The following is a 20,760-nucleotide window of genomic DNA, read 5'->3' as shown; positions in this document are numbered from 1 at the left end:
CCACACACCGGTTAGCTGACTTTTTCCGAAATGAAATGCTCCCAGCAGAGTGGAGAGTGAGCGAAGCTTGGCAAACTTGGCCTGAAGAGCGGCGTTTACCACCCACCCCTTCTTCTGAGTCTTCCACAGATCCAGAGGGGTACTGAAGAGTTGGATCTGAGTGTCCATTTTTTATACCTAATGCCAACGTTGAAGTAGGACAAGTTTCTGGATGCTACCGCCCCTGGAGGTGTTTGGAACTTTTTGCCTCCCTGCTCTGGCCCCAGCTTGTCTTGGGTCACAAAGCCTTGTGCCAAACCCTCTGTGAGTGTGCTCAGGCAGAACCTTTGTGATGTGCAAGTGTGATAGGGGACCGCTCCGTCCCCTATCAAGTCAGAGAGGGCCCATCCTGCCAACACCTAGCCTCCCCTTGTCTCACTGTCTGAAAGCAATACACAAAGACCAAAAGTCAGCTACACTTAGTCATCTGACCCGGGATGCAGGCTGCAGGCACCAAATTGTAAGGACAGGAAATACCAACTTTCTAAAGTGGCATTTTCAGAACTATGAATTAGACTCCAACTTTATCATTAAAAATGGTTTTAAATGGCAATTCTTTAGGCACCAAACACCTAACAGTACATGTCCAACTTTTGCCATACACTGCACTCTGCCCTCTTGGCTGTGTAGGGCCTACAGTAGGGGTGACTTATATGTATTAAAAACTAAGGTGTGGGCCTAGTAAGATGTTCCTCTTGCCAGTTCGAAATGGCAGTTTAAATCTGAATGCACAGGCTGCAATCGCAGGCCTAGGACGTGTTTAAAAAGGTTACTTAAGTGGGTGGCACAATGAGTGCTGCAGACCCGCTAATATCATTTAATTCACAGGCCCTAAGTACATGTAGTGCCACTTTACTAGGGACTTATAAGTACATTAAATATGCCAATTTAGCATAAGCCTTGTTTACCATGTTTAAAGGAGAGATCATAAGCACTTTAGCCCTGGTTAGCAATTGTAAAGTGTGCAGAGCCCTAAGGCCAGCATAAACAAACACAGCAAAAATACGAGAACTGAAGGCAAAAAGTTGGGAGAAAACCACGATAAGAATGTGAGGTCCAACAAGCTTCCATCTGCAACAGGACTTCAACACATCACATAGCACACTTTGTCTACCAATTGTTCGGTGATGGACCAGGAGGAATCCAGACTCTGTCCATGGGTGCAGTCATTCTACATAGTAACCTTAGTAGACCACATTTATATTCAAGGCATCGGAAAATTCAGTTTTCCAAACATTGATTAAGTTCTTAACCCCTTGGGCGCGGCCGCGATTCTGCGCCTGTGCGGCACTTTTAAACAGTGGGCGGGTTCATGACGGCCCCCAGCCATCATCAGCACACGCCCACCGTGATGCATGATGGCCGGGGGCCGTCATCAGCATGGAAGGGGTTAATTCACAATTCTCTCAAATTCTAACGAGAGGACAGAAACAGCCCACTATAATGCTGAGAGAAGTGGACAAATAACATTTCCTCTTGTTGATGAGCTTGACCCTTGCACCAAGCTCTACTACTAATGCATAACCTGGTTCCGGAGAAAGATGACTGTGCACAAAGAATCCTGCTGGAGGAAGATACTCAAGACACTGCAAGAGTTTTGAGCTTTAAAAGGAAGCAAATGTTTGATATATCATGTCTCGTGTTTTATTGATTCTTCTAGCCTAAGAAAAAAACATTTTGTTTAGTGAATTGAGTTTAGTTTGATAAGCATAAAGCCAAGGGATGACTTCCACATAAAAGATGTGAGACAGAATTGTCACCTGGTCACCACTGCAGACAGTACCGCAGAGGCAGGCCTCCTCAAGGAATTAATGGTAATGTTAGAGGCAAGCTCTGTCTGCTTGCCTATCGTTTCCAACACAGGACAAAGCCAATATCCATGTCCAAATCCACTAGTACCCCTTTAAATCTTTTAGGTTGGATTTGATGGTATGTGGCTAATTTGTTCCAAGTCTTTGAGCAAAGGAAAAAGCCACAGGCACCCTCTTTAGACCAGATGAATCTACACTATTAACAGGTGATACATCCTTGAGGCATCGAAGTACAACCCACAAACGTCTGCATCAAAGAATCCACATTGGTGACCCCAGAAAACTCCAAGTCTAATATTTGGAGTGAGTACTTTTTAGGGCTGTTCTAGGGAAAAAAAAAATGTCTTGCATGAAATTTAAAATCTGTACTCTAAGCACTCTGTAGACCAAGTGAGGACCCCTGAATAAAGAACTTATACCTTCACTTTTTAGGTTGAAAAATAATTTCTAGTCTGTTGTGCAGTCCCTTCTATCTGTGTTTAGTTAGTTGTGCTTTTGTGAACATTTACAATATGCCATCACTTTGGACGGGCAATGTTTTTTGAGCACGCGCTCTTTCTCTTCCAGTGGGGAAAAAAGCAAGTGCAGGTAGCATCCCATAAAAAATAATTGACTCCCTGAGTAACTCTCATTTAAGCATTTTGACCTGGGCATCAGAAGTTGCAATTTATTCTGCACAACGGTTTTCACTGAGAATAGAACTGGAAATCTTTCTTTAATGTTAAGTTTTATATTTTAATTTACATTCTTGTTACTTCAGCAAGATAATAATTAAACTAGTAATACATGATGTTAGAGTTGCACCGTCTTCCTATTTTCACTCTCTGATCAAGTATTGATCTAGTGGGCCTAAGTGTGTTAAAGGTATATATGTTACACAATTACACAGCATGCGTGTATATGTTATGTTTCCCGTAGATTGAAAAATAATCTATTTATATTGAGTTACTAATGGCACACAGTCTTTGTAACTGTAATGATTCTGCAAGACGTTAACAAGGCTCAGAGAAATGTTTGATTATTACTCTATAAGTTATGGCACTGATGATAGCAGTGTATTGCATGGTATGAAGGGTCAATGCTGAGACTGATAAAATTTTGGCTAAAATTGTGTTTGCAGTTGGCCCGAAAAATACCATAGTTATCAACAAAGTAAGCAGAAGATTGGTGAACAATTAGGTGATTTGGAAAAGGCACTCAGAGATGCTATTTCTCATACGCCAACATCTTACAAGGAAGCATTGCAGAATTGGGACGGAAGCAAGGTAAGGTTTTTTTTTAGTAATTATATATTTTTTAAAGTATTGATATTTCAATTGAATGTTATGTTTATTGGCCTTACTGTTATGGTAAAATATCTATTATGCTATGTAGAGAAACAACCAGTTGTTGATAATTCGCTGACATGGCCCAGTTACCATTCACCTGATGTACAAATTGATTGACATCTTTCTGACTCATATATGTATGTGTAACGTGTCTCAAAAAATGGGTAATACATACTACTGGATCACCTGTGCCTGGAAATATTGACTGTGGGCTTCATATTGTGCATGTTTCTTTTTCTTTGAAGGTGATGGTTAGAAATATACATTCAGTTGAAGAAGATTTAATGCAACTACGACGCAGTACTAGAGAACTATGTGCTATTTGTACAGAACATGATAGAGCACTTGTTCTAAAACCTCTTACCATACACTTGAATAAATGGCGGCTTTTATTTGAGACAACATACGAATGGGAAATAAGATGCGAAGAACTGAAACAAGAGTGGAAGGCTGTTAGTGAACAGGTGAGTGACACAAATGGTTAGGAATGTGTTACTTTGGATTGATTATTTGAGCTATCGAGATTGTTAAGTAGCACGGAACAGGTACAATTCCAGGTTGTATTAGAAACCAAAGAGTAGAAGAAATCGTTTTTGGAAGATGAATATTTATTTGCTCATAACGGTTACGTTCATGTATTGCATATCTAGAATATTCCTTTAGGGGTTTTTTTGTGTTTGAAAGCTTTATTAAACAAGGAATGATAAACAACAATAGGCATCAGCATAAAACAAGAATGTGAAGACCAAATCTGAAACAATAATTGCTAATGTCATAACTGAAAAATAAAAACATTTTATGGGAGTATAATGTTATAAGGGAGGGGGAGGGAAGGGGAGGATGAAGAAGCAGAAGCAATTCTACATTAGAATAATAATACTATAAGGAACAACGGCACTACAAACTATGAGAGGATACGCTCAATAAAATATCAGTATATATATATAAAAAATAAAGTGACATAATATAGGAAAATTTCAAAAACATCAAGTAAACAAATAAGGAGAGAGTATAAGTCCTTCAAGGAGGTTTAAAGTTCTCTGAGGTGGTATGATTGTATAATGGACGAGCTAATTGGTCTAGATATATGGTAAGGGGTAACCAATAAAGGTCCACATTACGTCTTGGTTTACAAGAAGAAGCAAAGGCAACATCAAGTCTGTGAAAATGACATAAGGAGTTCCACCAATGTTGTACCGAAATGTGTGAAAGGGATTTCCAATTGGAAGAGATGTGCTAGCATGAGATCATAAAGACCATGTGAATGTGGGGGAAGGTCCAAAGAGTCCGAGAGACTGCCTAAAAAGAGATGAGTATTGGAATAGGGCAGAGAAAAAGTAAAAATGCGAGAAAGATAAGACCATATTTTATTCCAAAAAGAAGATACAGGAGGGTAAAGAAAAAATAGATGGAAGAGATCAGCATTTAAAGAGCCACAGGTCCAGCATTTAGAATAAGAGGAAGAAGAGAAACAAGACAGGGAAAGAGGAGAAAGATAGAGTCTAGGGTAAAGATAAAATAAGGATTGAGAGAGGGAAGCAGAGCGAGAAATCTTTAAAGATCTAGACCAAAGCTTATCCCAGAGACCAACAGACCAAGTACAATCAAAATCATGTTCCCAAGAAAGTTCTACTTTGGTTTTGGCACGCTACGGGTTGGGAGATGAGAAGAATTTATAAATTAAAGATGCTTTAGGAAGAGAAGAAAGAATAACAAGGAGAGGAGACTGAGAAGGTAACGAAGCCGAAACAGGAAGAGAATAATAACGATCAAGAATTGTTTCCATAAGAATAGTAAATTTATGTAAGAAAGAGTGAGGACAATGGAACAAAAGCTGACATTGGGGGAAAGAACAGGGTGAAACACCGTCAAAAAGATGATTGACCCACATGATACCCTTTAGTCTCCAAGACGTCCAACAAATAGGTCTATTGTTAAAAAGTATAAGAGAATTATACCAAATTGGAGTGTTCGGAAAGGATTCCCGCAAAATGTCTTGCGGAAAAAGCAGAGGCTTTAAAAGAGAAGATGCATGTTTAAACTGAGGTAGAGAAGTGGTAGAAAATCCCAATAATTCTTGAAAAGAAAAGGGCAACAACAAAGTGCGTTCAATATCAAGCAAAAGGGGGAGGTATCGGAAGAAAGCCAACGAGATGCCTGTCGCAGAGAAAAAGATTTATGATAGAGACGAAAGTCTGGAAAATTAGCACCACCATTCAATTTGGGTCTACGAAGATTAACTAAAGAAACTCTAGCTTTTTAACCTTTCCAGAAAAATTTGGAAAGAGAAGAATCAAGGCGTTTAAAATAAAGAGCAGGGTTATGAACGGGTAACATAGAAAAAATATAAATAAGGATAGGAGCAACCATCATTTTTATAGCGTCAAGCCGACCCCACCAAGAGAGGAATAGGGGATTCCAGGAGGAAAATAATTTCTCAACTCAGGATAAAACTGCAGACATATTCAATGTGACAGAAGAAGAAATAGACTTGGAAAAAAAAATTCCGAGATATTTAATCTTTGTGCTATTCCAAGCAAAACCGGTCAGGGAGAACATATGTGGGAGACAACTATTGGACAGGGGAAGAATTTTAGTTTTATCGGAATTGATCTTATAACCGGAGACAGAGGAAAAGTCATCAATTTCTGAAAGTAAGTGGGAAAGAGACGATTGGAGATAAATAGAAGGATATCATCTGTGTATGCAGAAAGCTTTAAGTGATCATCACCGTAGGGAAAGACAGAAATCGATTTATTGTTTCGAATAGAAGTAAGAAATGGCTCAAGAGCCAAAATAAAAAGAAGCGGAGAGAGTGGGCAACCTTGACGTACACCCCTCCAAAGAATAAAGGAGGAAGAAAGTTGACCATTCACAAGGACTGAAGCTTTGGGAGACGAATATAACAAAGAAATAAGAGAGATAAACTTGTGATCGAAACCATGCCAGCGTAAGGAAGCAAACAAAAAGGACCAATCTACTCTATCAAAAGCTTTCTCTGCGTCAACAGAAATAGCAGCTAAGGGAATTGAAAGGGAAGAGGCTTTATTCAAAACATTGAGAAGAAGCCGAGAGTTGTCAGAAGTAAGCTTACCTTTAACAAAACCGCATTGTTCCTTACCAATGTGATGAGGCATAAGAGGGTCTAAACGAAAGGCAAATAGTTTAGCAAAGAGTTTATAGTCGACATTAGCTAATGAAATTGGACGGTAATTCTAGCAATACTTGGGGTCACGACCATCTTTTGGAATCAAGCAAATGGTAGCATCTTGAAAAGAACCTTCAGCTTTGCCAGAAGAATATAATGATTGAAAGAGCGACAAAAGTTTGGGTAATAAAAGATCAGTGAAGTGTAAATAAAATTTGACAGGAAAACAATCAGGACCGGGTGTTTTACCTTTAGTAAGGGAAGATAAAGCGATAGATAGTTCTTGTAAAGAAAGATCAAGTTCAAGAGCAGAAAAATTAAGATGGGAGGTGGTAGGCTTAGGTAGTATCTCAAAATAGGATTGGATAAGAGAGGAGGAGGAGGAGACTCCGGAGTATAAAGCTGCTGGTAAAACAATTGAAATTGATCAAGTATATCTTTATCTTTTTTTTTTTTTTTTATTATAAATTTTATTTTTCCTCGTTGCCATCACATGGTATTAAATGACAGTTAGTCAATCAGCAGAGCAGCGTCAACATTCAGCTGCTTACGATCAATAGAGCAACTTTTGCATTTAACTCCCCCCAACTTAAAACTTGCTACTTCAAGGGTCAAAGTTCACGATCCGGCACAGTAGTCCAATGCAACATCGGTGTGTCCATGGGCCTCTAGCCACTCTGAACGCAGTTACTGGTATTAACACTCTCGCCTGTACTTACATTTCCCAAATCCTTGTGACAGGCTCTATACCTGGGTCCCATCCCTCCCTCCCCCCCCCCACTCCAGATCCTCCTCATCCCCTGAACTGTCTTCATCCTCCTCCTCAGGGAGAGGCTCACAAATGTCCCCCCTATATGTGTTCCATGGTGTCCAGATTCTATTCCATTTGCGCGGATTATGTCTCTGTTGATACACTGCCCTCTCTGTCACCATAAGCACGTCCATATTTCTGCACCATTGCGCCAGAGTGGGTGCCTCAAGTGCCCCCCAGTTTTTGGCAATATCACGCTTTGCCATCATTACGCCAATGACCACCCAACTCTTCGCATGTAGTGATAAGTCTGTTGGGCCCCACACATTTAGAAGGCAGATTCTGGGATCAGGGGTGAACGGGTTCCGGAGGGTTTGACTGATCGTGCGTGTTACACGCCTCCAGTAATCCCGTATATTTGGACAGGTCCATATAGTGTGGAACAATGTACCCTCCTCCCCACAGTTTCTCAGGCAATACGGGTGGTCTGCTCTGTGTATTTTATATAGTGTCGTGCGGGTGTAGTAGACCCTGTGCAGTATCTTGAATTGGACCAGCCTGAATCGGGTGGAAATACCTGCCTCCCTGGGTGATGCCAGGGCTGCGTTCCAGTCCGCCTCGACCAGGTCCCCCAGCTCGTCCTCCCAGTATTCCTTCAGTTTCCCGAGGGGATCCGGCAGGTTGTTTAACAGTTTGCGGTAAGTGAGGGAGGTTGCACTTGACTCCATGTAATCCGTAAGCAGTCGGTCCTCTAACGGAGCCGACTCCGGAAGGGTAACGCCTGGTTCTAACACTGACAGGAGTGCGTGCCTAATTTGTATGTATCTGTATGTTTCGGTCACCTCAAGGTGGTATTGCTCCCTCAGGGTCGCAAAGGACAGCACGCCGTCCCTTGTCCACAGGTCGCCCACCGTAGAGATCCCAATGGTATCCCATTGATCAAACCCTTTTAAACTGCGCAGGTTACCGAGGGCTTTGGTATCCCATAGTGGCGTGAGTTTAGTAATCACTCCCTCCCATCCCAGCCGTCTTTGCGCTTTGTGCCAGATGGCTACCGTGTGTTTGGTAGGCCCTTCCAGCTTCCTCGCCATACCTTTGTTGTAGAGTGGGGCCAGAAGGGTGGATATGCCCAGTTGGCGTCTATCCGCCTCATATGCAGGGTCGTCCTGTGCTGCGTGGACCCACTGGTTGATCACCTTGAGGTGCGCGGCCCAGTAGTACATTTCAAGGTTTGGGAGGGCTATCCCCCCACTATACCAGTCCCTAGTCAATTTCAACTGCGCCACCCTGGCCGGTTTGTCTCCCCACAGAAGGCCGGACAGTTGTGCCGACACTTGGCGGAAGAAGGATACGGGGACCATCGCCGGCGTATTCTCCAGAACATAGAGGAAGCGAGGTAGCGCCATCATTTTGAAGAGCGCTGCTCTACCTAGAAGTGTCAAGGGGAGATTCCTCCAGAGGCGCACGTCTGATTTGAGTCTGTCTAGTTGGGGCTTAAGATTCAGTTCAAGGAAGGTTGAGTGGTCCCTTGTAATCTGTATCCCTAGGTACTTAAAGGAGATGTGTTCTACGAGCAGTTGGCAATCCTCAGGCAATGCTGGAAGGTCACCCTGCACCATATAGAGTACGGACTTGGACCAGTTAAGTTTGTAACCGGAAGCCGCACCGTGGCGTTCGCACAGTGCCAGTAAGACCGGGATACTGTTCACGAGGTCCATGAGGTAGACGAGCATGTCGTCGGCGTACAGGGATACCCTATCCTCCCAGCCACCTCCCCACTGTATGCCTTTCAGCAGCTGGGTGGTTCTGATAATCGTGGCCAGGGGTTCTAGTACTAGGGCGAACAGTAGTGGCGAGAGTGGGCATCCCTGTCTCGTGCCCCGTGCCAGCGGAAACTCCCTTGAAATATGTCCGTTCGCGGTTACCCGCGCCATGGGATCGGTGTACAGTAGTCTGACCCACGATATGAACGTCGGGCCAATACCCATGCGTTCCAGGACCGCAAAAAGATAGTGCCACTCCACCATGTCAAAAGCCATTTTAGCATCTAGTGACAGTACCGCTGCCGGTTCCTCCAGCTGCGGGGCTCGGGCCAGCACCCCATGCAGCCGTCTCAAGTTCAGCGCCGTGCTCCGGTGTGGCATGAAGCCCGACTGGTCTGGGTGTATCAGGTGTGCTAGATGGGACAGTAGCCTGGTGGCCAACACTTTCGCAAGAATTTTACTTTCGGCGTTAAGGAGGGAGATCGGGCGGTATGATCCGCACTCTTCAGGGGGTTTGCCGGGCTTAGGTATCGCGACTATTGTGGCCGTGCTCAAGTATATCTTTATCTTTTTGAAGAAGAATGTTGTCAGAAGAGTAAATAGAATCTATAAGAGTGCGTTCCTTACGGGACTTAAGTTAATTAGCCAATAGTTTACCAGATTTATTGCGACCACCATAATATCGTGCGCTACTGCAGGGAAGAATAGATGAAGCATTGTCTGTTGTGAGTTTATTAAAGTCGATTTTAGTACGAAGAAGTTCCGGAGACATACTCTTATTTGAAGAGGTGTAAAATTGATGTTCTAGTTGTTTTATATGTGCTAGGGAAAGTTTCCGTTGCTGAAGAAATTCTCTCTTTTTTTGGAAACAAAATTAATAATAAAACCCCTAGCTGTGGCTTTATAGGACTCCCAGAGGATATAAGGAGGTATATTAGGGTCAGAATTAAGTTGAAAGAAATCATTGGTAAAAGAGCGGAATAGGGAAGAGAAGTGAGGATCAGAAAGTAGCGCACAATTGAAACGCCAACGAGATGATTTGGGAAGAGGTGATAGCAAATCAAGGTCTGTCACTATGGGAGCATTATCAGAAATAACTATAGGTTCAATAGAGGAAGAAAGCAAATTTTGAGACAAAGATTGAGGGAGAAAAGTATAGTCTAGTCTAGAAAAAAAAGCATGGGGGGAGAAAAGAAAGAATAGTCTAAAGTGTCTGGGTGTAAGAGTCTCCAAGAGTCAGTGAGGTGTGTTTGCAAGGTGGTATCAATAAATTGTTTATGAGACTTGTAAGGCGTAAATCGAACCGTTGATTTGCGGTCAAGGAATGGGTCCATAATTTCTTTGCAATCTCCGCCTAACAGGAATAAGTCATTTTTATGTTGAATACAGTTACTCATAATTAGAGGCCAAAATGTACAATCAGGATGAGTAGGACCATATACATTAAAAACAGTTAAAGGAATTGAATTAATTAGTAAATTAGCAAGGATGCATCTGCGATCAGCGTCCCTTTCCTCTGACAATACCTTACATTTCAACTTTTTATGAAATAGGATGGCAACTCTATTCTTCTTATTGTTAAAGGGGGAGAAAAGAACCGTGCCAACCCAGTTACGTTTCAATTTAAGGGATTCAAGTTCATTAAGGTGAGTCTCCTGTAGAAGAACAATATCAGGGGTATAGGAAGCCAAGTGAGAGAGAACTCTCTGCCGTTTAATGGGATGAGCAAAACCTTTTACATTCCAAGAAATTACTCTAAATGTTAAATAGGAGGAGGTAAAATATAATAGAATATGCTAAACAATATGTATAAATCATAAAGTCGAAAAAGAAACAGGTAGGAGAAGAAAAGAAGAGTATGTAGCAATAGCAAAAAGAAGGTAGGATGAAAAAGAGGGGAAGCAAAAAACAGATCGGGAGGGGGAAGGTAGGAAGGGAAAGAATGCAAGAGAAGAAAAGACAGTACATATCCAAAGGACGACTGAACATAACAAACCTGGGGGGGGAAATACAAAAGAGGGTGAAGGGGTAATGGCGACACTCAACAAAACAAACCGCTCAAGGTATGGAGGTCCAAGCCGGATCAGGACATAAGACTCAGAAACGAGGAGGCTCATAAAAAATAGGAAATGAACATCACGACCCTAAAAGAGAATGCAAAAAGGAGAAAAAACAGGTGATAAAAGGCAAATCACAAGACGGATAAATAGTGGAGATAACAAAGGGATATACCATCATAATACATGCAGTAGGCTACATAAAATACATTGAAACAAATAAAGAAATAACATCAAAGCAATTTCTAAAACATTGTAAGAAGATTAGACAGCAACTGCATAAGACAAATCAATCAGCCACTAGAAGAAGAAGAGGTATCCATGGTGGTAGTGGAGTGGATCTGAATAAAGTTCTTAAGTTCCGCTGGATCTTGAAAAGTCCAAGTCTGATTTTGATATGTAACCTTAAAGATACACGGGTGAAACAAGCCAAATCTAGCTCCAAGAGAGCGTAATGGAGCACGTAGACTTAAAAATTCCTTCCTTCTGGATGCGGTAGCGTTGGAGACATCTTGAGAGAAAAACACTCTCTGACCTAACCAAGAGATTTGACGTTTGGAGCGGGCCGCAGAAAGAACTGAGAGTAAATCTGTAAATTTCAGGAAAAGGATGATGACACCACGTGGCTTTGGCGATGAAGAAGAACGTGGACCAAGTCTGTGAGCCCTTTGAATTGTAAGTGAAGTTGTAGGTGACATTTCTAGTAGCTTCGAAAGAAAAGACGTGAAGAATGTGATAGGGTCATCTCCTTCCAAAGATTCTGGCAGACCAGAAATGCAGAGGTTATTCCTTCTATTCCTATTTTTCAAATCCTTGGTGTGATGTTGAAGGGCAAGAACCGACTTTTCCAGGGAAGAAATACGATGAGCATGAGTTGGTAAGTCCGAAATTTGCTGTTCCACCAAAGTAATTCTACTGTCTATGGAAGACCATTTGTCCTTCAGGAATTGCATTTCAGAATTGGTTTCTTCAACAAATGGGCGCAAGGCGCGAATTTCTGCCAAAATTAATTCCATGGAAATGGGAGAGGATGGTTTATCCGGAGACGGAGGATCCTGTTTTAAGCGTTTGGATGAGGTGATAGGCGGCGAGGACTTAAAAGATGTAGCTTGCGTCGAACAAGGGCGATTGGGCGCAGCCCCTGCCATTGGAATTGCAACAGGAGAAACAGAGGAGGCAGAAGAAGGTGGAGCCTGTGCACTGCGGGAAGGATTGAATATAAATTTGGGTTTGCGCAATTTGCCTATAAGACAGCAAAGTCAATTAAAAATGGCAGCTGAAGGATCCACAATGTAAAAAAGCTGAAGAGAGAAAGACAGTAACACCATGCAAGAAGCTTGAGATGAGGATGCCCAAAATGTTCGAGAAGAATCCAAACAGATTCCGCTAGTGAAAAAGTGGTATTAGATATCTTCTGTTGACAGTCACCAAATTATAATGAAAGAAATGCAAAGCACCTAAGCTCCACGCAGTATTGAAGAACACTCCTCAGGAAAGGTAATGGTGTCAGAGGCTGAGAAAAAACAAGTCTTGTTACATGAGGAAAAATCAGCAGAACAGTTGGAATCCGCAGCTGTAAGGTATTAATGAAACACTCCAGACGATTTAAAAGCAAGGACCAATAAGTTACAAAGTCAATGGAGGTCACACAGCATACTCAAGAATATAAACAACAATGTTGACTTGGAAGCATAGAGTCACAAAATGGGGGCTGCTGCTGACTCGGGCTCATGAAGAGAAAAAATTCATGACCGAAACAAGTGGCACAAATGAAAGGCAGGTCGTAGTTGCAGAGAAAAATAGCCCATCTAGATATAAAGCAGCAAACGAAGCAACATGAAAAGAAGAGGCACGAAGTCCGCAACTCGCCAGTCAGTCGCGGGACCTCGGCAAAAAGGCGTCGGACATTGCGAGGAAAAGACGCGATGTTAAAACAAGCGTCAAAATAGCTCGCTTCTTCGAGGAAAAGATCTCACCGAGTTCCTCTTGAGGTCCGGTGCGCAGGGAAATGGTCCGACATCAGGGAGAGCGAAGGTAGGCGCAAATAATATTGCGAGGGTGTCCCGGTGCGGCGGAGCTCCTCCACTAGGCAGCCATCTTGAACGGTGCCTTGACCACCAGATTGCTTTAGGTTTAAAGGGATCTCAACTCAGTTTCGCACAGGTAGGGGTTTAGGACATAACAGAGGTACTTTGGCTAACCACCAGTGCTCAGGGATCCTCACAATTAGCAATGCACTGGAGATTAGATACGAAAATGACTGTATCTTTATTTAGTACCAACATATGAAGAGGTATCGGGTGATTAGCTGCGCTTTATACATCCTGATTGATTGATTGAAGAGGCATTAGAATTTCACGAAAAGATTTGTGTTCCTGATTCCTGCGCCATCTCTGGAGAGTAAAAGGTCTTCCTATTGAGTATTTTTTCATACACTACCTAAACCTTTAGATGTGGTGAAATGGGTCCTGCCTTCATAGTTATAGGTTTCAAATTCTGGAAAAAATTATTGATAAGAGGATGGGAGATAGGCTCTTCCACATACCTATTTGCTCACAACCTGAATGAAAGACTCATTACCTGCTGTACATTAAAGGGTCTTCAGTATAAAGGTCTCAAAGACATAGATTAGGTGTAAAATCCTCTAATATTTGAGGTAAGGACACTAAATTGATGGAATTCCCACCAACAAAATGAAAGAGGAAATGAAGATTCAAATGTGCAGATGGATTCTCCTCGAGATATAGAAATTCCTCCGGAATTCAGAGATTTTTCACCATCACTCAGCTGCAAGTTAGGTCCATTTCTTTTCTTCACCCTAAACAATGAAGCAATGTAAACTAATGGCCTTATTAAGATGTCGGTCAAACTTGCGTCCAACGAACAACGTTGCGGAATGGGACCCCCTGACCATAGGTCAGTGGTTCTTCCCAAAGAATTTGGATGCCACCGCCCTATGGGTGGTCGGAAACATTCATTTTTCAATTGTAGGTTGTGCGGAGGGCGGAATAGGCCCGCAGCACAAGCTACTATTGTAAAATGGATCTTTGGTGCATGGATGTTTAGGGGGCACCATAGGTGCCCCCAAGGCCCCATAGTGGAAGGCCAGGGGGAGGGGTGCCCTGCTGGGGGCCCCCCAAAGTCTCTTTCCGCCAACCTTTTCATGGCAGGCGGACAGCAACATCATAATCCCGACGGTGGAGCCGAGGCTGGATCCACCGTGTTTATGGGATTATGAGCCCTTCCGACACTCCAACGGGCTCTGTGAGCCCGTCAGAAGCGGAGCAGCATCCCCCGCGTGTTTCCCACATGACTGGAAGTATTGTAATACGACAGTCAGAGGGAAACCATTGATGTCGGACGGAAATCCTCCGACTAGCTGACGGATGGCTTTCGGCCCGACATCACAATCAGGCCTAAAGTGAGGTTTGTCTCAACCAATCAAACCTAGAATCCAAAGAACCTTTTAAAAGCCGCCCCACTAGCTTTCACACTACAGAATTGCGAGGTGTTATATCTGTGAGAACCTATGTATGTTGGCTTTAATGTTGCCTCCCACAATTTAATGACAACTCATCTTTACAGGTAAAGTTGGATTTAACATTACTATTTTTTGCTATATTTAGAATTAGGACATTTATCTGCTCTTACTGCTATGTGCACCTTGCAGCCTGTCTCCAATACACGTATGGAGTATGCTGACAGCTATATTTTGTGCATTCCCTCAAGACAGCCACAAATACAGAAAGACTGGGTGGGACAGAGAACTCATCTGCATCCTGACAGCTCTTTCTAGACAGCAAGGTAGGGGGAGCTCACATTTATACCTGAATAGGCAGTGTCCTGTTCCCCACACAAAGGGCTGATTTCCCCCTACTGATAGTCTGGAGCCAGGGCTGGGAAGAAAGGGGGACCTGTGCATTTCAAAGTCACCCTCTCTCCAAGGGCACAACTGAATATACGTACCGGGCCTCTGACCCTACCAAGACAATACACTACTGGATCTGTGAAGAACTCTGCCATGAGTCAAGACTGCTGTGCTACAAGGATTGCCACCTTGCTTGACTGCTGCTCTGAATGAACTGCTTTCCTGTGCTGCCTTGTTGCATCCCAATATCTGGCCTACTGGGGACAAGGACCCATCTCACTCGAACCCAGAGTAACTCCAAGGGATTGCTGGAATGACCCCTGTTCTGTAGTCTCAGGGCCATAAAAGACTTCCTTCAACCCTGCAAAAGCACCTGGATTCTGCCATCTGTGAGTCCTGCCCTACCAAGTGGTGCCAATCCAGTCCTGGGCCCTTGAAAGGTGACTTCTGTTGTACAGAACCATAGATATCGATGCAGTAATGACTTTGTGCTGATCGGAATCAACACATTGCCCTTCTTTGCTGATGCAGGAGCTAATCAACTACATTGCTTCGACAGACTGCACAGCTCAATGATGGCAGACTGCTCGATGACAACATAGTGCCTGCATAGTGAAGACGTTCATTGACCAAGCATTCATAGTCTACGTGGATCGGAACTGATACATCAAATCTTTTATGTCGGCGCTTGCTCCATCCAAGGTACTTTTTCAGATGGACCTGCATGAGTCCGGTAGCCAGCCTACCCTTCATCATGGTCTGCCTGACCTTTGGATTTACCTGGTCCAGTGCGACCTCAAGTAACCCATAAGAGAAATTTGACTCTAACCACTAGACTTTGATTCAATCTTTAAAAAGTCATAACTCCCATTCAACTTATTGGATCGTTGTCGTTTTAGTCTTATTTTATCCGTACAATTATAATCTCTTTTTCTAACCCTGTGTGGAGTATTTTTGTGGTGTTTTCATTGTGTTACTGTGTGTGTGTTGCACAAATTCTTTACACATTGCCTCTTTAGATAAGCCTGATTGCTCTATGCCAAACTACCAGAGAGTGAGCACTAGTTATATTTTAGTGAGTATGTAGCTTACCCTGACTAAAGTGGTGGTTCTTGCTTGGACAGGGTGCATACCTCTTCCAACCGGAAACCCTAGTTCTCACACTGACCTACTTAAAATCTATGTTCTAGTCGATAAATGTTCAGCCTTCCATTTGAAGTCAGAGATATGTCCTTTGCTGGTGAGTTTTGTCTTTGAATCATATCAGCGCTGATGCAATTACTAAACAGCACAACCAAAAGCATTAGGTGTGGGAGAAGGGTTAGGCAGAAAGTGATACTTGACTAGGCATGTTTGCTAGATGTGTGACACTTGATCCACATGTGTAGCCAGGTAAATGGGGCAGGCAGGGGCTAAAGGGTCACAAACGTTTGGGGTGAGGACTTTCACCTCTCCTGTCCAGGGGTTGACCTTTCTGTGTATATAAATTGACCACTTACAGCACATAACTCTCAGTGGCAGTGAGGGCAAGCGGTCACAGGCTTTTCAGGTAGGCTAATGGAGGGGTTACTCAGGCTCACAAATCAATACAATGCAACCCAGCAGTGCAATTAAATCATTGTCCAGCCCAATGCTTCTCTTTGTATAAAAAGGCAAGTACTTTTATCACACAAAAAACATAGAATGTCACTACACATCCATTTAGGCACCGATACCAAGTTCACAGGCATGGGGCCTGATTCTGTCTTGGCCTTCATTGATTAGGCTGTCATCCAGCTCTAGTGGGTTCTCCCTTCTGGTACTGGGCCCCCTCCACCCCCTCATGGCAGGCTAAGGGTCAGTTAGGGAAATTGGTAGGCGCACCTCTGGTTTGGGGTGTTACCCCTTTCATTTGCCCTGGCAGGCCGCTTTCCAGGTCTGGCTTATATCTACAAGCATGCTATGCCCAGAAGGACAGTCTCCAGGTAGAGTACCCACCACAAAACTACAATTAGGTGAGAGCAGACTGCATCCAGTTTTATGACCCCCCTTCACAGAGATCAGGAAGAGAGACAAGAATCAGTGCACCTTCAAATGATTCAGTCAGTCAGTCAAAATATCTTTATTCGGCTTATTTAAAAACCATACAAAGAGAAAAAGGATAAAATACATTTCATACAAAATTTTTCCATAATACACATAATATTGAATATTAACAACAAGTTTTAAAATTGTGACAGACAGTTAAAAAGAATTGTTTGACATAGATAACTAATCTTGACAGACAGCTTTCGCCCTTGAGGCGGCTACCAGAAATTTAGCAATGCAGAAAGTAATGTGGGGATTAGGCAGTAATTGTAAGAAGAGCAAAGCCGGTCTTACCTGGGTAAAGCCGGCTTCTTTAAGGATAGGCAACAAAAAAATGTTCCTTGGCTCTAAGTACAACCCACAAAACATGACAAAATGCATTGTATCTTGCACTGAAAACTGGTCACAGCTACAGGGCGGGGCTAGTTCTGGCTTCTGCCAATTGTTAAAAGAACCTAAGTAAAAATGCAGCAAATTAAATCTAAATTTGGTTAAAAGAAACCTGTGGAAGGGGATTGTAACGAAACCAAGATAAGGTGCGAGTGATGGCGAGCTGACCAACAAACAATGATCCCTCACTGCCGGCTTTACTAGTTCACGTTCTTCGCGGCAGGCTTCCCTCCTTCCCATGAAAGACTTTTTTACAAAAGCAAGATCTTGAATCCTAATATTCTCTGGGGAGGTAAAAAGCTCCGGGCGGCCTAGGTCCAAAAAAGCCCTGGCCAAATAGGCCAGCCAAGGTATCTTGTTGGATTTATCAAGGGACAGGACATCGGACATAATCTTGTGATTTAATGGGAGTTCTTCATTCATCCACATTTTTAACCAAAGAATCAAGGGGGCCATACTCAACTTATCAGAAAGAAACTGTAAACCAACTTCTTTGTGAATAGAATACGTTGGGGTCGACTGGGGTACAGAGAGTAGGGTTCTGATGAATCCATTCTCCGCTCTCTGGATTGGTTCCACATTTGCATATCCCCACAATGCGGAACCATATAATGCAATAGCCACAGATTTGCTATTATAGATTTTTAGTATAGCTTCCATAGGCCTGGCCCCTAGCCTACCAGCAAAGCTCAGAAGTGCTGATGATGATCTGATAACAGACAACCTCTTAGCTCTAACCTGCGGGCCCCAGGACCCTTTCTGATCGAACAGTACACCTAAATATGGAAATGTGGATACCCTAGAGACCATGTCCCCCCTGCATGTGAATGTTTTGTTTCTCTTCCTGCGACACTCTAGACCCACCACCATCGTATGTGACTTGGCTACGTTTATTTTAAGATCTAGTTGCTCCATAAACGAACCAAAGGCATTCAGTAGGCGCTGGAGACCAACTCCCGTGCGGGCAATCAGCACGGCGTCATCCGCATATAGGAGCGCCGGGATCTTTATGGCTCCTACACGCGGGACGTCGGCTTCCTGCCCTCCTAGGTGTGCGCCCAGGCCATTGATATAGATGGTAAAGAGCAGGGGGGCTAAAATGCAGCCCTGCCGCACCCCCCTTAATGATCTAAAAAGAGGGGTGCGCCTACCCTCGTTCGTCACACGTACACTTGAGAAGTGTTCTTGGTGCAGGGAGGCCATAAAGGTGACCAATGCTTCATCAATCCCCATCTCCAGCAAAATAGACCACAACTTTGTCCTATTGACCAGGTCAAATGCCGAGGAGAGGTCCATAAATGCAAGATATACGGACCCCTCCTTGGCTACGGTATATTTGGAAATAAGCAAATGTAAGTTGACACACTGTTCAATAGTCCCCTTTCTTTCCCTAAATCCATATTGGATTTCGGACAATCCACCACAGCCCTCAACATTCTCCCTCAGCCTGGATAAAAGAACTCTACCTAAAATTTTTACTGAAGAATCCAGAAGGGATATAGGCCTATAACAGCCTGGATCATCCCGCTGACCTTTTTTAAAGATGGGGACTATGGTGGAGGTGTTCCATGATGCAGGTACAGGATTACCATTAACTGCATTGAACACATTTACCAGAACTTCAGCCCACAATTTTGGGGAGTACATAAAAAAGTCGGCAGGCACGCCGTCAGGGCCAGGTGCCTTATGCTTTGTAGTGGATCTAATGGCTTTTTCCACCTCATCTCGATTAAAAAGGATGGGGCGGGTAACTGGGCTTGACAGCAGGACATCTTTAGTTGCATCATCAGTATCCCCATAGACTTTTTTAAAGTGAGATAACCACTTTTCATCAGGAATAACGCAGTCCATAGAATCGTTATTATTGTCTGAGAACAAGGGCTGTTTAATGATCTCCCAAAATTTTTTGCTATCCTTCAGGACTGCCGCCGAAAGGAGGCCCTCCCATGCTTCTTGTTTGATGGTGTCCTTTCGTTTTTTTATTACTAACTTATATATTTTCCTGAGTCTGGTAATCTCATCTTTTACCCTGGGGGTATTTCTTAGGGCTGCCAATAGTGATCTATGTGCTTTTGAACATGCTGAATCAAACTAGCGCTTATTGCCTGGGATTCCTTTTTTTGTCTTTGCTAGAAGGTCCTGTGACACCTGCCCACATATTACCTCAAATGCCTCTACAATTTCTTGACCCTGTGCACAAGGATTATTACAGACCTCGACCTGCCCCATAATCTTTAAAAAAATTTCAGCATAACATTTTTCCGGTACCACCTTTGCCCATTTCATATGTCCACCTTGGTCAGTAGTCCTCAGGGGGTGGGCAATTACTTTCAGTGGGGATGGTCCCATGTTGCCTCCCCACGCCACTTCTAGTTCTACCGGATTATGGTCACTAAAATGTGATTGTGTGGTGTGGTAGACGATAACCCGGTTTAAAATGCCTAGGGATACAAATATGTAATCTATAATTGTACCATGAGGGATGCCAGTGAAGGTTGGCAATCTAGTGCCACCATCTGGTTCATACAGATCAAAGTTAGCGAGGAAATCTTCCAGCTCCTCTCCCTCCGTGGAATGTTCAAAATGAGGTCCCTCGAGTCCATCATCCCCTTCAATGCTACTTCTCCTGCAATTTAAGTTGCACGGATGAATATTAAAATCACCTAATAAAATATAATCTGTGTCAAACATATTATTCTGACTGACCGAATTTAAAATGTTATCTAACTCGATGATATTACGGCCTCTATAATCACTATTCCCTGAGTTATAGAAATTTATATAAATGGTCCTACTGGTGTTTTTAATCACTCTTTCGACCATCAGGATGTTAGGGGAATCGGTGCTAATCTGCCTACAACTGCCCTTTAAATCTAAAGAGAACAGTAATAGAAGGCCTCCCTTGGCCCTCCCCGTGCGACTATGGACGGCTGCTTTGGTAAAACTAATAAACCCATCCCACCACAGATTGGCAGAAGTGTCCCAAGTTTCCTGAAGGGCAATAATATGGTGGCCTAAAACAAAGCTTGACCAAGCTTTATCCTGACGCTTGCCATTTAACCCTGCTATGTTCCAGCTTATTAATCTGCAGGAGTCTATAGATGCCTTAGTTTCTGGGTGCCGTACCAATGCCACTTCAGGCTCTCGCGATATTTGGGTTACTTCATTCAAAGCCACGTTCAGTAAACTATGTGGGTTAGCACAACCCTGGCCCTGAATCGGGCTATGGTCAGGCAAATATGGCGTGGGTATGGGACAGTCATGCCCAAGTGTAATTCGATCTTCGTGCCCTGACTGAGAGGTGGACTCATTAGAATCTGGGCCATTAGTGCGTGGGCTGATCTGATCCAATTGTTGGACTATAGCCTCTGTCCCCTGGTTTATAACCTCAATATGTCAGTCGCAGTCGTTTAGGCCGGACAAAACTCCGTATCTATTCCCCATTCCCAATCCCCAATCAAAAGGTGTAGACACTTGACCCCATCCGTTTGCTGCTAAGTTCCACATAGGCTGAGGAGTATTAGGTCGCATCAAAAAG

General features: G+C 43.3%; 1 protein-coding gene across 1 annotated transcript in view; it reads left to right on the top strand.

Moving 5' to 3' along the window:
* Window positions 1–20,760, top strand: part of SYNE2 (spectrin repeat containing nuclear envelope protein 2) — a 1,843,566-nt gene that overhangs the window by 1,034,464 nt on the left and 788,342 nt on the right. Inside the window, exons 84-85 of the mRNA XM_078660317.1 lie at window positions 2,971–3,115; window positions 3,424–3,642. Of these exons, the coding sequence (XP_078516443.1) occupies window positions 2,971–3,115; window positions 3,424–3,642 (364 nt within the window). The remainder of the gene's footprint in view (window positions 1–2,970; window positions 3,116–3,423; window positions 3,643–20,760) is intronic.

The sequence above is a fragment of the Lissotriton helveticus genome, chromosome 9 (assembly GCF_964261635.1).
Source record: "Lissotriton helveticus chromosome 9, aLisHel1.1, whole genome shotgun sequence".
NCBI classification, from domain to species: domain Eukaryota; kingdom Metazoa; phylum Chordata; class Amphibia; order Caudata; family Salamandridae; genus Lissotriton; species Lissotriton helveticus.
Note: the sequence above shows the minus strand (reverse complement) of the source record. Positions and strands in the feature narration are given on the sequence as shown.